The 17,748-nt window shown below is 38.4% G+C and overlaps 1 protein-coding gene and 1 long non-coding RNA gene across 6 annotated transcripts in view; one reads left to right on the forward strand and one right to left on the reverse strand.

The window, feature by feature from the left end:
• Positions 1-354: 354 nt before the first annotated feature.
• Positions 355-7,854, reverse strand: MRPS30 (mitochondrial ribosomal protein S30). The gene is made up of 5 exons (XM_027076359.2): positions 7,266-7,854; positions 5,523-5,668; positions 4,683-4,788; positions 3,052-3,228; positions 355-722 (listed from the first exon to the last, which is right to left on the reverse strand). Exons 1-5 carry the CDS (start codon positions 7,852-7,854, stop codon positions 433-435), a joined length of 1,308 nt encoding a protein of 435 aa, XP_026932160.1. The 3' UTR covers positions 355-432.
• The window catches only part of LOC106967111 (uncharacterized), a 78,359-nt gene continuing 68,441 nt past the window's right edge, over positions 7,831-17,748 (forward strand). For 4 of the 5 annotated variants that reach the window (XR_008289434.1, XR_008289431.1, XR_008289435.1 and 1 more), the window contains exon 1: positions 7,835-7,971. This is a non-coding gene — a long non-coding RNA (uncharacterized LOC106967111). Of the gene's footprint in view, positions 7,972-17,748 lie in introns of all 5 variants that reach the window. The other variant, XR_008289432.1, reaches the window with a different exon arrangement.

Genomic DNA, 17,748 nt, shown 5'->3' on the forward strand with positions numbered 1-17,748 from the left:
CCTCTGGGCCTCAGTTTCCTATCCTTGCAAAATACTGTTCAGTTTGAGTAGGACTCTGAAACTATGTTATTAATGAAAAAAATAAAAACAAAAAAGAAAACTATAACACATCTACATACTCAAGCTTTTGAGTTACTGCCCTTAAAATACTTTCAAAATAACATGTAATTAATACCAGATATTGAAGATAGCTCAGTCTCATCAGTTAGTCATATATGAATAAAATTACCTTAAAATAACATACTATATTTCAAATGAAATCTTTCAGTGTGTACTCTGAGCAGAATGAGAGGTCTAATCACAGGTTAACATATGAAATATTTGTCTCAAAATAATGCACTTGACAGTTACAGGTCTCGTCATTAAAATTCTTTTTATTTTTCCTCCAGTGAAATTTAAGTATCCCCAAAGTCCTGAATCAATGATTTCTTCTTAGTTTTCCAACAGCTGTGATTTATCTTCTTTTGGTCTGTTCAGTAGAAAGTGAACTATCTGAAGTAGGACATCATCATTAAAACCTTTCACATTATTATCTTCGATGGTTTCATAAAGAGGCTTACTTTGTGTTCCCCAACATATATTTTTACGAGGGTTATTTTGATCAGCTTGTGTAGTCAGTGCCAAAGTATTTAACTGGTAGCAGAAAAAGGAAAAGTATTTTCCATCTGTGATCACTCCCTGAGAGACAAAAGGTCGAGTAACATCTGCTTCACTCCAGAATCCTATAGAAAAAAGTTACACTGAAATTTACACATAGAATATATTTTACCAAAACAAAATATACACATTAGAGGGATCAAAAATACCACCTGAAACCTAGATATTTTATCTACCAAATTCCTGAAGATCTTGAAGTCTTCCTCATCTTCTCCATTCTAACCCTATATTCTATTTCTGCATCAAAAATTATTTCCTCCCTTCTAACATCTCCAAACTCGGGACACATTCTCAACAACTTGGGCCTTCAACAGCTTTCAACCTTAACTCACTTCACCTAAAATAAGCAGCCAGCTCGATCTATGCTGATGTCCCCTGTATCTGGTACTAACCATGTGCATCATTACTGACTTCAAATACATTCCCATCTTCCCAGCACCAGCAGCACCTGCCATCCAGTAACCATTACGGCCCTTTACTTCACCAAACCTAAAAAACATACCTTCAGACTTTCTAAGGACTTCAGTTATGTCCTTAGACAAATTCTATATCTTCCCTTACATATTTCAAATTTGGTTTTATGAGGTGCCGTCATTTTGCCTTGTGTATCTTGTGTCATAAGGTTCCAGGAGGCCTTTGAAGCCTTTACTACTCAAATTTGCTGGCTGCTTCTTGTTCTAGACTGACTGGTTTTAGTACTCAGTGCCAGGGCCAAGCAGTAGTATTATTTCTTCATACATAGCTTCTATCAGCCTTAATGAAGATAGCCAATGAATAATATTGTTAGTTTTGTAATTAATTATAGGAAAAAAAGAAGCACTTTATCTTTAATGCATAAACAGTGCCACTCTAATCTATCTTTGAGAAAGATTCCTCTGTTTCTGCTTCTGTCCAATCCTATTCTCATTCTCTCCATTTAAGTCAACAATTGTGAGTAAAAAATTACAATAAATTATACATATTTACATATCTATCTATATAGATATATACAGATATATCTATATATATATATAGATATATAGATAGATATATATATGTATATATAGATATATCTGTATAGATATATCTATATATATCTATATAGATAGATATATCTATATAGATATATATAGATATATCTATACAGATATATCTATATATACATATATATATCTATCTATATATCTATATAGATATAGATATATAGATATATAGATATAGATATAGATATATATAGATATATAGATATATCTGTATAGATATATATAGATATAGATATATCTGTATAGATGTATAGATATATATAGGTATATATATATAGATAGATATCTATCTATATATATAGATAGATAGATATGGAAAAAAGTGAGCTTGGAAATAATTAAATCAGTATTAAAATTCCTCCTGGGAACTCATATAGGATTAATCTGGTTGGTTACATATTACAGTTTATCACTTTGGGTTTTGTAATAAAGCCCATGCTTCACATTGGGCTCTCAAAGTCCTAAGTGATATGGTTGCTGGCTTCCTCTATCTCTTCCTCCATCATCCTCCCCCTCCCTTTCTTCATTGTTCTTTAAATACTTCAACTCTGTTCCTACCTCAGAGACTTTTAGTTGTATTCCTTTTGCCTGAAAGTGTCTTTCCCCCAAGTTTATGCTTAGGTAGCTCCTCAACAGTCAGGTCTTTGTTCAAATGTCATTTTTTGGAGACCTCTCCTGAATTACTCCATTTAAATAGATTCTGTTCCATATCCCATCTGCACCCCATAAATCATTCTATCCCTTATGTAGTACTTTTCCTCCATAGTATTACCACTAGCTAAAAGTATTACACGTTTATTATCCTTTACTCTTCTCACTATAGGCTCCTGGACACCAAGATCTGCCCACCTCAATTCAACACTGTTATCTCCAAGGCCAACGGTGCTTGGTTCATAAAAACCATGCATTCACTATTTACTGAATGAATAAACAACCTCTTAATCCACCACATCCTGGATATAGCCCTCAAAGATATTACATAGGATAGTCGTAATTTAATCTGAAATTTAATCCACCAAAGCACTTTCCTTTTCCGGCTTCAGAAAGCTGCCATCATCTACAAAGTTGACTTGGTTGGTTATAGTTATTCACATGCTTGAGAACATCAGAATAAAATTCATTCATACAAAACTGGTCAAAGTGAAAGATCAAAATAACTATCTAAATGCCACTTGCCAACTGCAAATGTTAAATATTTAATTATGAATTTTAAAACAACTATATTTTGTTGAAACTGCAAAACCGCAACCAAAGTTTTCAACGTGATAAGATTCAACCTACATCTTAACCCAAAGAAAACAATTTAAACCGGTAAATTCTTAAAATGTCACAGAAATCTTCCAAGAACGGCAATGCATAAAATTAGTTTTACCTTGATACATAGCTTGTGCTCCAGTCCAAGCAAAAAGGCTTGCGATAGCATTGGCTCTAAAAACAACTTCTATCTGATCAGCACAGTTTTGTTTCAAAAGCCTTTCCCTTTTTAATTTGTCAGGTAACAGATGAAACTGGGTATGACCATAACAGTATGGATCTGCTGTCTTTGAGCCTGAAGAGCAAAATAAAAACATTTCATTTTTTTTTTTAATTTTTTTTTTAATGTTTATTTATTTTTGAAGAAGGGAGAGAGCATGAGAGGGGGAAGAGCAGAGAGAGAGGGAGACACAGAATCAGAAGCAGGCTCCAGGCTCCGAGCTGTCAACGCAGAGCCCGACGCCGGGCTTAAACTCACGAACTGCGAGATCATGACCTGAGCTGAAGTCAGATGTTTAACTGACTGAGCCACCCAGGCGCCCCAAAATGAAAACATTTCAGATGAAATGTACATGTGAACATCTGCAGCACGTCATTAGTCTTTGCTTCAAACCCACCCTTCTCCTCTACACATCATGTGATCACTATTCAAAATACACAATTGGGAACGTTTATTATTTATTTCATGGATTATAATAAAGTTAAACTTCACGTGAAAGTACAATCTGCTAGCTATCATCAAGCCCACGATGACACAGGTTAAGTCAACAGAATGTATGTAAAATTTATTTAAAAGTTTCCTTTATCATTTTAATGTAATAACTACATACTTTGTTCTTAATTTTAAAAAATGACTTTTATACTATATTTCCAAATAGGGAAAAGAATAGCCAATATTTCATAAAATGCTGATATTCTTGAGTTTAGTAGTAGTTTTTTCAACCAACAGTTCCCATAATTCACTCTAAGACCATAATGACCCAGAGGGAGCAGGTCTGGAAGACTAGTATAAAGCTGGTTTCTTAAAACCATCAAATCGACTAGGAATTAATAGACAAAAAGACAGCAAAAGTACAAGCTGCGCAAGGACAGATATCAGGACTTATTAACTTTTATATTCTTAATGGTTATCACAGTGTGTGGTACTAACAGAAGGCTTTTATAAAAAAAAAAAAAGAAAAGAAAAACAATCACTGCCTCAAGTCTGATTCTATACTGGTTTACTTTTGAAAAAATACAAATTACTTTTTTTACACAATAAATCAACAAAGCCTAATACATGTAGCTATTTTTTAAAGTACTGCTAATTAAGTAGAAACAAGTAAAATTTTAAATGGTGAGCTGAAAGAATATTTTCTTCTCAATTTTCATGCATACTGCAACAACCTGAGATTATGGATTATACTGCTTGTAAACTATGTGAAACCTCTTGGTCATCAAGAATTATGTAAATTTGCATGGGATCCTTTGGACACATTGATGGCACAATATTTCAAAAGGGAAACTTACCAGGGCGCCTGGGTGGCTCAGTCGGTTGAGCATCCGGCTTTGGCTCAGGTCACGATCTCACAGCTCGTGAGTTCAAGCCCCGTGTCTGGCTCTGTGCTGACAGCTCAGAGCCTGGAGCCTGCTTCAGATTCTGTGTCTCCCTCGCTCTCTGCCCCAACCCACTCTCATTCTGTCTCTGTCTCTCTCAAAAATAAATAAACATTAAAAAAAGAAAAATTAACAAAAAAGGGGGAAACTTACCAATAAATATGGTATTTTCATATTGTCGTTTGAATAATGGAAGTTTGTCTGGCTTACAATTCATCACAGGGATTTCGACAGGTACAGAATAATCCAGCGGCACAAACTTAAAGGAAAGTCATAAATGAATTCACAGAAACACTAGTATGTACACATTTTACTCACATTCCTAATAGATTTAAAAATCTTAAAATGAGATTTTTTTTTTTTTTTTTACAAAATGATTTGGTAACACCACCAAGTGGGCCAAATCCAGCCAGCCACCTACTTGACAAAGTTTTACTGCAACATAGTCACACACATTCATTAACATATGGTCCATAGCTGCTTTTACAGTATAAGAACTAAGATGAATAGTTGTAACACAGACTTATGGCCCCCAAAGCCTAAAATATTTACTGTCTGGACCTTTACCAAAAAATGTGCCAACTTCTGATACAGACGCAAAGACAACAATCAAAATATACTTATTTTCTCCAAAAGAACTGTAATATATAAAATGACCAGGTTATAATTATAAAAATGCCTTGATTGATGATCAGGCAGTGTAATCTATTATAAATTACAATCATAAACTATTTTCAATTGTTTCTGTTTTTATAGTAAGAAAAAGTATGGTCTTGAAAACTGATGCCTTAATCTTATGATTATTTGACCTTTAAGGACTAGACATTCCATAACAGGTTAAAAAGCTAAAAAAGAATTTCAGATGAGATGTACTTGCAAGAAACTCAAAAGGGACCCATCCAAAACTTTTTATCCTACTAAGCCCATTACCTAGGCTGCCTACGACATTTCCTCACCAGATGTCAGTAGATATATAATGCAACAAATCCTTACCTCTGGGAGTTGTTTGGACATTCGAATCTGGTTGTGTGGTTTATCATTTATTTGGTATCGCAGAGCATCAACTCGACCTTTCCGATGACCACTAGGAATAATTTCTTCACCACGCAACCAGTAAAAGTGAACTGGGCGTTTACAATCTATCAAGAGATATTCAAAATTTTCTTATCTCATCATTTAGATAAATTTGGTTATTATTAAAATACCAGCAATACAGAACTCAAGAATAATTGTGTAAATTAAAAATATATCAAAAATTACTATGATGTAAGATAGAGTCTGGCTTATAGGATGATTTAACTTCAATGATCAGGACTTACGCTCAAACACTTATTGTCTACTTGTGCGATGCATCACACACTAAACACTGTAATGAAAGAGGTTTCTGAGTTAAGAATAAACAACGAAAGTAAGACCAACAGGAATATCACTCATGAAAAATAGTAAGTTTTTTTAGTAGTCAGAGCTGTCTTAAGAATTACTAATTCAAGGGTCGCCTGGGTGGCTCAGTCGGTTAAGCATCCGACTTCGCTTCAGGTCATGATTTCACAGCTCAGCTCATGGTTCCAGCCCCATATCGGGCTCTTTGCTGACAGCTCAGAGCCTGGAGCTGGCTTGGGATTCTGTGTCTCCCTCTCTCTAGGCTCTTCCCCCACTCACGCTCTGCCTCTCTCTCAAAAATAAGTAAATGTTAAAAAAAAAATTTATATAAAAATTAAATTAAAAAAATTACTAATTCCATCTTCACAGTAACTCTCAAAGGTATGTATGGTTGTCATCACCTCCATTTTATAGAAAAGGAATTTGGGTCTTGATGAAGTCAAGCAAGTTTCCCTAGGCCAACAATTAGGAGTCAAAATCGGTGAGGATCGCTCAAGACCACTTCTTTCCCAACTGCGAGCGAAGTAAAGTAGCACGCACGCTCCAAAACTCAGCTGAACACACATCTACACTTACAATAATAACATTAATCCAACAGGTATTTATTAAGACACCTACTAGGCGGTAGGTATAAAATAAACAGGACGTCAGAAACACTGACTTTTAAAAACTATCCATTAATTATTTTTCAAGTCTGCACTAAGCAGTTCATAAAAGTTGTTGACTGTTTCCTGGGAGCCCAAAATGGCTAGGTTTGAATCCTTAATTCCAATCTACCAGCTAGAGGCTCTCGACGAGGTTCATTTTACCTTTTTGTACCTCAGGCTGTTTTTGCCCCATTTATAAAACAATGCTACCTGCCATAAACGGTTATTGTGAGGATTAAATTGGTTGGCACATATAAAATTTAGAACTGGGCCTGGTACACAGTAAGTACTTAGTAAATGTCAGGTATTTTAATCCCTATCACCCTATCACCTTTAATGTTCACAATTCTATGAGGAAGTGAACTGACATAAAGTCACGGGACGTTTTGGTGGAAGAGCCAAAAGCCAACTCCAGGCCTGTCCCCCCTCTAAGAGCCCCTTTTCCTAACCAACACTGCTCCTCCGTTTGGCTGGATCTTCACAAAGCAGAGCCAAGGACTGGAGGCGTGCAAGGTTGTACAGCTAGTAGGTGGCAGCACCGGCCCGAGAACCCACCCAGTCTCCAGACTGCTAGTTCAGTACTATTAAACCTGGTGGCGCCCAGCAAGGCGCGAAAGGACTAGGAAAAAAAAAAAAAAAAGACAACGCAGAGAGAAAGACATGAACAGCCCCCACCACCCTCGCCCGACGTGGCGGCCCCAAGGCTCACCGAGGGCGGCGGTGGCCAGAGCAGGGTTGTGTGCGCTGAGCAGGCCCACGAGGGCCGCCACCAGCTGATCTAAGAAGGGCGAGGCGATGGCCTCGCGGTCCTGGTAAAGGGGCGCGCGCCGCTTGCGCCGTAGGTAGAAGTGCTCCTGCAGGAGGCAGTCACACGCGGCGGCGCGCAGGGCCTCCAGGTCCAGGGTGGGCGATGGCTCGGCGGGCTCGGCGGGCGGCGGCGGCGGCAGTCCCGACAGGAACACTGTCTTGGTGAAGCCCTGATACCAGCGGTCAGCGTTCAGGGCGAAGGTCTGCGGATAAACCACGTACTTCATGAACTGCATCTTGGTGAGGATTCGCAGCTTCTCGTCCACCGACTCAGCCGCGTGCACCGTCGCCTGCCACCGCTCCACTCGCCGCTGCCGTGCCGCCTTGCTTTTGGCAGTCAGAGAAGCCACAATCGGCGGGTAGCGCGCGACGGGGGCCGCCGCGACAACTGCGCCGGTCACTTCTGGAGCCGCGACAGCGGCCTCGGCCGCAGTGTGCAATGACAGCCGCGACCCGCGGAGGGCTAGCCTGCAACACCTGGCCGCCGCCATCTTTGCTCGGGGTTTGCGACCCAGAGGTTAATTTCAGGAAATGTCCCTGCCCTCTTTGCCGTAAGGACCAATGGAAAGCGGAATTTGAGAAGGAGGCCGATTCTCAGAGGGCCTGAGGTACGTTGCGTCATTCATTTCTTAGCCAATCATATCACTCCTCCAACTTAGTTTCAGTGTCCAGCAGTGTTTGTAGACCGAAGGCAGAACTTGTGTGCCAGTAGGTTTCCCACCGGCCTGGCTGGGAAGAGCAAGACTTTTAAGAAGGAATTGCCGCCACCTAGGTTGCTTTTCCCACCACGGCACAAGCCTCCTGCAGGAAACCATTTAGGAACGTTCTGCACCGTAACCTCTAGCCCTTGGTTACATTTACTAGTCTGCATTGTGTGTGGCGCATCCACCTCTGTACTGTTTTAGCCCTTGGTTACATTTACTAGTCTGCATTGTGTGTGGCGCATCCACCTCTGTGCTGTTTTAGTTCTTAGGGTTGAAATTTGTTAAAAATATTCTTCTAAAATGTTTTATTGATAATACGTTATTTTTAAACGATGCAAGCAGCACTTAAAAATGACTATTACTAACCTTTGAGAAAATAATTCCATGTCTCTGTATGCTAATTGATATGTAGAATAATTGGCTTAATTTGTTTTAATTCCCCTGATTTTTCAAAACGGGGAATTTACTTTTACTTGGCTTTAACTGGAAAAAAAAAAAAAGGAGGGAAATAAAAAACACTAAGGAGTTATGTTCAAATTTTGCTTTGTGTTAAAACTCATTATTTCAACATGAGTTGATTCCTACTAATCTGTGAGCTCCTTGAAGAAAGGAACTTTTATTTTTTTAATCCTCAGCAATCAATACCTGTGCATAGTAGGTCATCACTAAATACCAGCTGAAAATGTCACCTAAATCACTAAAAAGTTTAGCTTATTTCAGGCAATCTAGTTTATGGACTCACTCTCCATTACAACTAGGAACTGGAATCATGTTTGTTTGCATTTATTGCAATAATTCTTGAGGGTATTGAAAACCAAACATTCTGTTGCTAAAAGTTATGACTTATGTATACCTTTGCATAAGAAGTGATGGTACAACTTAGCTATGAACTTGCAGGTCTATTAAACTGACATTTAGAAACATATACTTTAAATTCATTACAATAATATCTTCTGTGAGAAGTTGCTAGCAGAATTCTCAAATATCTTGACATTAATATACCAAAAGGAGGACATAAGAGAGTTAAGATCTTTAAACTTTTTTCAGTATTTAAATGGTAAAAGCAACGTGTTCAGTATTACCCAAAGTGACCCTTCTTTGTGTGAAGAAATCATAAATATATTTTTAGAGAATATATCATAGAAATCCTAGCTCAACAGTTGTAGGTAGTTTCGTACTATTCCAACATAGATTTTAGGATTAGAAATCAGAACTAGAGACCAATTAACACTGTAAGACAGAACAGTATTTTCAGAAATTGCTTTTATACTTTTTTGGTCTGTGAATCAAAATAATTTTAATTATCCAATATTTGCTGATTGTCAACATTATGAACCAAGGAGGGAGGCTCTGGGAAAGGAAAGAGCATGCTTACTGAAGGCTGGGGCAGGACCACATAAGTATAAACAAAAGAGCATACTAGTCAGAAAGAATCCAGTCAGGACCATTTGGAAAGAAGTAGGCTTTCTTTCCAGTATGATCCAAAGTTCTTATATTACACACAAAGAAAGAGATATAAAGGGCAAGTCATACAGCATGGTAGGGGCAATATCGGGACTAAAACCCAGGTTATCTGCCTCTCTGTCAGTTGTATTTAATGAATAATTATTTAATGCATTTTATGTGGTAGGCAGTGTACAAAGTGCTTGGGATACTCAGTGAACCAAACAGACAAAAGCTTGTACTCTAACAGAAGGAAACACATAATACAATATAAAAAATGAGTAAATGATATGATTTGTTAAAAGGAAGTAAACGTTATGAAAAAAAAAACAGAGCAGGGGAAGTAAGGCTCATCAATGCAGTCTGCAGGGAGAGGGTTTGCAATTTAAAGTATGTAGTCAAGAGTAATGCTCATGGAAAAGAAAACACTGGAATGAAAGCCTGAAGGAAGTGAAGGAGTGATTCATGCTAATATCTAGGGAAAGAGGATTCCAGCAGGACGCTGAGATAGAAACATACCTGGTGGGTTCAAGAACCAGGAAGGAGGCCAGTGAGACTGAAGGAAATGACACATGTGGAGAGTAGAAGGAAATGGTATTAGAAATGGAACCAGAATTTAGAGGTTCCCAGAGGCAATTGCTAGGATTATTAAGACTTCATAGTCGGGGAGGAGTGGGAAGCCATTGGAAATTTCTACTCAGAGGGAGGTCCTCGTGTGTCTTAGGTTTTAAAAGAATTACTCCATGTATTAGGTAGCTTGTGTGATTTAACAACAAAAATGTATTTTCTCCTAGTTCTAAAGGCTGCAAGTCTGAGATCAGGGTAACAGTATGGTTGGGCTCTGGTGAGAGCTCTCTTCTGGCTTGAGGACAGTTGCCTTGCAGTGTCCTCACATGGCAGAGAGAGACTGAGCTTGCTGGTGTCCTTTATCATAAGGAGAGAAGCCTGTCAGATTAGTGTCCTAATTGTATGACCTCGTTTAACCTTAATTACTTCCCTAAAGGCTCTACCTCCAAATACAGTCACATTGGGGGTTACAGCCTAAACATATGAATTTTAGAAGGCCACAACTCAGTCTAGAAAACTATGGCTGATTGGGAAATAAAGATTGTGGAGGGTCAAATTTGGAAGCAGTGAAACCATTAGAAAACAATTTGGCATATTTTTGATTCTGGCTAGAAGCAACAATAGCAGTACAGAAGGTGAGTGGTTACAGATTCTGAACCGAATGTAGGTATGAGAAAGTCGCCCAGTCAGATAAGAGAAGGTCTATGGACAAGAGATGCATTTTTCCTTTAGTCTCTCATATTTTTCTGGGGTGGATGTTGGAGAGTGAGTTGATTTGGGGAAGGAAATAGGAGAATTTGTGAAACATGAATTTATCTATTTATATGTGTTTATATAATTGAGACTCTTCTGGGGCGCTTGGGTGGCTCGGTCATTTGGGCGTCCAATTTCAGCTCAGGTCATGATCTCGTGGTTTGTGGGTTCGGTCCCCATGTCAGACTCTGTGCTGACAGCTCAGAGCCTGGAGCCTGCTTCAGATTCTATGTCTTCCTCTCTCTCTCTGTCCTCCCCCACTTGCACTCTGTCTCTCTCTCTCAAAAATAAATAAACACTAACAAAATTTAATTGACATTCTCCTAGAAGAAAATGGATATTAACATCTTCCCTAGTAAGGTTGCCACTGGTCTTCAATTTAAATATTGTAGTCAAAAGCTATGACATTCACCAAGGATTTTTGAGCCCTCTCTACTTGATTCATTCAATAAATATTTATCAAGTGACTTATTATATGCCAGCATATATGTGTTCTAGGTACACAGGATATGGCAGTGAAATAACGGCTTTCATGGAGCTCACATGCTAGTGGATAAAGTCATCTAACCAAAAAATCAAATATACGTGTCTATGTTAGATGGTGATAGGAGGTAATAGGAAAAATACAGCAGGGAAGGAGACCAAATAGTATAGGGTTGAGCGGAGTGATTTCAATAGACAGGGCAGAGAAGCTCCCCTTCCCCACCTCCCCCGGAAGGATAGGGCCACGTGGACATCCAGAGGACAAATCTGAGAAAGGGCAAAAGCCACAGTATACCTGGAAAGTGGGAAGAATATGGAGGCCAGTGGGCTAACATGGAATGGGATGTTGCCATTTTGTCAGTGACAGCCAGTATCTTACTCAGAAACAGGTTCTGATGAGTTGGGTGATATTTATAATCACAGTTTCTCCCCTCTGTCGTGGTTGGGCATCAGAACAGTTCTGCTGATGTTTGGGTGAGACAAAAGCTGCCTAGTTGATTGTAATCCTTAGCCGAGCTTCTTAGGTCTACAACTGAGGATGTGGGAAGGAAATGGCAACAGGATATTTTCTATGTGCAGATAGGGATGGGAGTGACAGCTGGTCCGTTTGAGCTGTTTCCTTCACATATATTTCTTACCTGGTTGCATATATAACACATTTACATAAAACTGAAAATATAGGGGCGCCTGGGTGGCGCAGTCGGTTAAGCGTCCGACTTCAGCCAGGTCACGATCTCGCGGTCCGGGAGTTCGAGCCCCGCGTCGGGCTCTGGGCTGATGGCTCAGAGCCTGGAGCCTGTTTCCGATTCTGTGTCTCCCTCTCTCTCTCTCTGCCCCTCCCCCGTTCATGCTTTGTCTCTCTCTGTCCCAAAAATAAATAAAACGTTGAAAAAAAATTAAAAAAAAAAACAAAAACAAAAAAACCCTGAAAATATAAAGTATTACTAGGGGAGGGTGTGTGTGTGTGTGTGTGTGTGTGTGTGTGTGCGCGCGGGTGTGAAGTATTTTTGATGGTTGGTTTAGAATCCACAGGAAGGAAGCTAAGTATCTACATCTTATGCCAGGTACCATATTAGATATTTCATATGTGTCATCTCCCGTAATCTCACAGTCGTGCTCCAAAGGGAATATTATTTTTCTTCTGGTTTATTTGCAAAATCATGGAACTCTTGCTCAGAACAAAGAATAGCTCAAACAATTTTGAAAAAGAAGAATAAAGTGGGAGGATCAGGCTACTTGACTTTAAGGCTCTCAAGATCATCGTCAATGGAAGAAAGATAGCCTTTTCAGCAAATGGTGTTGAACTAGACATTAACAGGTCAAAACCAAAACAAAGTAAGAAAAAAAAAAAAACAACATTTGACCTCTTACATCTTTTGGAAAAATTAAAGTGGATCAAAACTTAAACATAAAATTATTAGAAAAAAGTAACTTGCAAAGTACCCTCTTAAGAACTTGAAAAGTGTAAGTTTGTATTTATCATTCTTGGTGGTGGTGCTGGTGGCATTGGGGGTAGTTAAGCAGTACACATGTAAATAGGGGTGTAACTCTTGTTTTGACAAAGTATATATGTTGGCCATTTTCATAATTGAAAATTTCAACTACAAAAATAACTACACATGAGAACACGTCTGTGATTTTCACTCCTCAAGATAAGTTTGATTAACAAGTAGATAGCATTTCAGACTTACAAGAAACTGCTAATTCAGGATTCTCCAACTTCTTGGTTAGCTTCTTTTATTGGTATTCTTTTGATCAGAACTTGCTACTTTTCAGCACGTTTACATAATTTATAATCAATGTGTTACAAAGGCAAATCAGAGCCACTGGAAGGGTTTAGTGTCCCCCTTAAAATTAATTTTTCTTAAATGATACATGGCCAAGCTAACCAATGCAGAGTCCAAAGAATGTGCAGTAAAATTCTCTGTTCCTTCCTCATTCCCAGTCCCTCCTTTTCCTTCTCCAGAGGCAATTACTGTCAACAGCCTCCTGTACATTCTTCTAAAGAATGACATTCCTGCATAAGAATATCTATGTACATATACACATACTCAGAAGTCGTGTGAGATGCTGTTTATTCTTGTTACTGACTGCCTATTCAAGCCTGCTCTGAAAAGCTATTTCTTTCCTGCATCTTGGAAAAAATTTAGGGCAAGTTCTATTATTTTTCTAATTGATCTTAGATAAGTCCTCCAGTTGCTTCTAGGCACAAAAATATCTTAGTCCTATAATTACATGCTCAGTTCAGTGCAATAAGAAACAGAAAAAAAAATGCTGTCAACTTTATTTAAAGTTCTGTCTTCTCTCCGCCCTTTTCCCAGTCGGCCTAGGCTGTCTGCTTGCTGTAGGAGGAGGGCAGGCTTGCCACAGGCTTCCTCTGTTTCCCCACAGCAGCTTCTCACCCAGCTCACTAGGCTGCCAAGTTGTGAATCAGGCACCAGTCCACTATCCTCCCAAACTCTAGAAGACCAGTACTAAGCTCCTCCAAATGGTCCCATTAGAAGGTCATTTTCTAGCTAAGTTGAAGGTAAGGGCATCACCTTTTCTGCCCTCTCAATGACGACGTTGGGGAGACACATTCTCGGTGTACCCTCTCAGTCTCTCCTGTCTTTTGGGATGGGGGAAGGGGTTAAAAACACAAAATTATGTTCTATAAACTTCTTTGCAATTCCTGCATGGGTAGACTGGCAATTTACCTAAAGTGGAACTAGCTGGTACCTCATGTCTTGGGGCTTTACCTGAAAATAAGACAGCAATAATTATATATACACATATATAGATATATAATATTATTATATATACATATATGCATATATGCCATATTATATATTATCGTGTATACATGTGTGTATATTATATATACATATCTATTATATATGCTAAGTATATATATTAAAGTATATATTATACGTATAATGTTATGTATGTGTACATATAGAGAGAAATTGAGAGAGAGATGGGGTGAGGGAGAGAGAGAGAGATACCCTCTTTTTTTTAATATGAAATGTATTGTCAAATTGGTTTCCATACAACACCCAGTGCTCATCCCAAAGGTGCCACCTTCAGTTTATTCTCAGTTATGCCCTCTTTTTTGAAAGCATTTTACATATATAATTAAGGACTCAAATATTCTCATTATAAGTTTTGAGTTTTACATTCTAATACAAGCATTGGTCACCCACTGGAATGTATGGTCATTTTATAAGAACAAAAACATTTGATTAATCAAATCACCCATTTCCTCATCTTTTGCCTTACTAAGAAAGTCCCTGGGGAAAGCAATCTTTCCAGAACATAAAGGCAAGCTTCATAAGGAGAGGCTCTTTGCCCCCCCACCCCAACTCTTTTTTTTTTCTCTTCCTGAAATGAAGACGCAGGAAGACATAAACCATCAAGACAAAAGCCCCATCCTAAGAGTGGATAAGAAGCAGAAAAATAGGTGCTCCTGGGACATTCATATCATCTTTAAGTCATACACTAGTCCAGACGCATGCCTCCAGCCTTTTTGTTATGTGAGGGGGAAAAAATGAACAATAAACACAGGTTTATTGCTATGCTATAGATATGTTTATCTGCAATCTGTTTTCTTTTACTCTTGGCTTCAGAGCAGCAGACCTGATCACTGCCTCCCACAAAGCTCATAAAACTATAAATATTTTATATTGATGCTTATATAGAGAGAAAACATATGAATTTTTCTGTTTGAGGAGGATTTATTTTAAATAAAAAGAGAATTAATCTCATACATACCACGAACAGTCCTCTAGGGCAATAGATAAAAATATAACTCACTTTTTTCCGTAGCTGCGTTATAGTCATGCTATGCATTTACCATAATTTATTTAGGCAATCTCTTGGAAGAACATTCAGGTTAATTCAATTTTTTAAATTTCTTTCTTTCCTTTTTTACATTATAAGCAGTAAAGTAATAAATATTTTCAAGTACTGATGCTTTTATTTTTGTGGGCTAGACTCTAAAGAGTGGAGTTTCTGGGACACAAATAATATGCATTTTTTTAAAAAAATTTAATGTTTATTTTTGACAGAGAAAGCGAGAGAGAGAGAGACAGAGCATGAGCGGGGGAGGGGCAGAGAGAGAGGGAGACACATAATCGGAAGCAGGCTCCAGGCTCTGAGCTGTCAGCACAGAGCCCGATGCGGGGCTTGAACTCACAGACCACGAGATCATGACCTGAGCCGAAGTCGGAAGCTCAAGCGACTGAGCCACCCAGGCGCCCCGCATTTTTATATTTAGACTTATTACCTACCATTATGTTCCCATCCTGGTCATAAATGCACATTTTCTCACATTCTCACCATATTTGCCAAAGTATATGAAATGTCACTGTTCTTAATAATACCTCCATATAGGTATTATCTCCCATAACATAAATTCCATGAGAGCAGAATCTTGTCTTTGGCACAGCGATCTCCCTAGCACCAGGAGAATATAGATTTCCACAGTAGGCAACTAAGAAGAGATCTTATCTTTAGGTATATTCTTTTTAAACACATATATATACCCAAAGAATAATAATGTAATTACTTTTCAATATTCATGTGCCATATATATTATCTGTTATCTTCCCTACAACCAGCTAGGAGAAGAAATCTAGGAATAGAATGTATTTACGACTTATTTGGTGGCAGCGAGGTAAGAAAGATGGAAGTCTGGTTGGGAGAATATAGCAGGAACTTCTGATTCTTTTGGTGGTCACATGAATATGCTGTGCTCCTCAGGAGAGACAGGACTAAAAGGGGAGAAAAGAGTTAAGTGGGGCAAACATGTGGAGCCAGTAATAAGGTGTCTCAGTCACCTCCAGTGCAAACCTTAAGGGGTGCAAAAAACTCAGTAATCAACATAAATAATAATTTAATGAAACATCTTTAAAAATCAAAATCAATATCAAAAAGTCCATGATGAACAAACTATGAACATTTTTTTAAAACGGCAGGATCAGGAGAAGCACTGATATAGTCACAATCTACTCAGAGTCAAGAAGTGAGCCTCGACAAGCATGCATATGATGCTTTCTTAAATGTTAAACGGTGAGTTTCCCTTCATCCTTTTCTCTATCTGCCGGTTGTTTCTGGTCCTCGCTCCCCACCAAGAACTTTTTAGGAGCATACCAATGAAATTAAATATGCTTTTTTTCTTATATACAGGGCTAGATTTTAATATTGCTTAGTATCTCACCAAACTGATTATACCCTGAGCATAAGGCTACATATTTTCCTATTTCTTTGTCATTGAAATGTGAACATGTCTGCAATATAAAGTTTCTGAAATGCAAACGTATATTTCAAATGTTCTTTCAACTTACACAACACAGTGTTCCTTAGGCACATGGCAGTAATCTGTTATATTTGGAACATATGGCTGCATTTGATACATCAAGTGTCTTTTACAAGTGAAGTCATCATCCCAGTTTTATGGAAACTTGTCTGCAATATGACACAGGGGAAAGACCATGATTTTCCTCTCATTATTCATTACATTTTTTTTCAAATTCACATCAATATAAGTGGGTCTAAAAATTAATTTTTCCTAAAATAACTCAAGTAGTTAAAATAATCTTAAACAACTTATTATAAGCAGTCATCAAAGTATGGTATTCACAGTGGGAAAATAAATTGTTACCGCCTTTTGGGAGAGTACTTTGGTGATACAGTTGAGCCTCCTAAAACGCCCATTACTACTAACCCTGAGGAAATTACTCATAATTCAAAGAGAGTGACTCAGTATAATTTGAGTGCTGCCCACTCCCAGGAAAAATTGAGCTTTGCCCAAGTCGGGGCCAGAGGCTGACCTCTCACTGCACCATTACCATCACTGTCACCACCCCCTACACGATCTAAGTCCCTGCTGTCTTATCAGGGATGTTTGAAGATCCCAGAACCACTGAACCACATATGGTATCCGTCCTCCGTCTAGGACTGCTTGTCTGTGCATCCTTCCACCCAGCTTCCTGGTCCTCCACCAAGAACACTCTTCCCTCCCCTTTCCAATTAGTGCACCCTCTGCCCTGTCGACTGTCTTCTTTCTTGCATTTGTGTCTCCACTTTGCCTCTTCCTCTCCTTCCTCTAGGCTCTGTTTTATATAGTCATGCATGAGAAGGAAAACAGCCCTGAAAACATGGTCTTTACTTCAGGTTACAGGAATTCAATCACTGTTTACCTTGCAGTGACATCTGAGGTAGAAAAAATGGTCTCAGGGTAAAAGTGAAAGAGGGTAAGAGGGAAAGACATAAAGAATAACTTGCTTGGCACTTTGCAATATAATGTTTGTTATTTGTCATAGGAAATTTGTGATCGTAAGTAGTAAACATTTGTAATTGCAAATAGCATACTTACACACAATTATCTAATAACAAGGGATTGTTTAGATAAGGTGTCGTACATTTAAATTAAAAAATACTATGAAACCAATGAAA

The sequence above is a fragment of the Acinonyx jubatus genome, chromosome A1 (assembly GCF_027475565.1).
Source record: "Acinonyx jubatus isolate Ajub_Pintada_27869175 chromosome A1, VMU_Ajub_asm_v1.0, whole genome shotgun sequence".
NCBI classification, from domain to species: domain Eukaryota; kingdom Metazoa; phylum Chordata; class Mammalia; order Carnivora; family Felidae; genus Acinonyx; species Acinonyx jubatus.

Excerpts from the sequence above, each read along its gene's own strand:
- MRPS30 (XM_027076359.2), bottom strand. The coding sequence starts at position 7,854 with ATGGCGGCGGCCAGGTGTTGCAGGCTAGCCCTCCGCGGGTCGCGGCTG. Across the intron at positions 3,229-4,682 it reads TGAAAATACCATATTTATTG|GCTCAAAGACAGCAGATCCA; the intron begins GTAAGTTTCCCC and ends TTTGCTCTTCAG. Across the intron at positions 723-3,051 it reads AGCACAAGCTATGTATCAAG|GATTCTGGAGTGAAGCAGAT; the intron begins GTAAAACTAATT and ends TTTTTTCTATAG.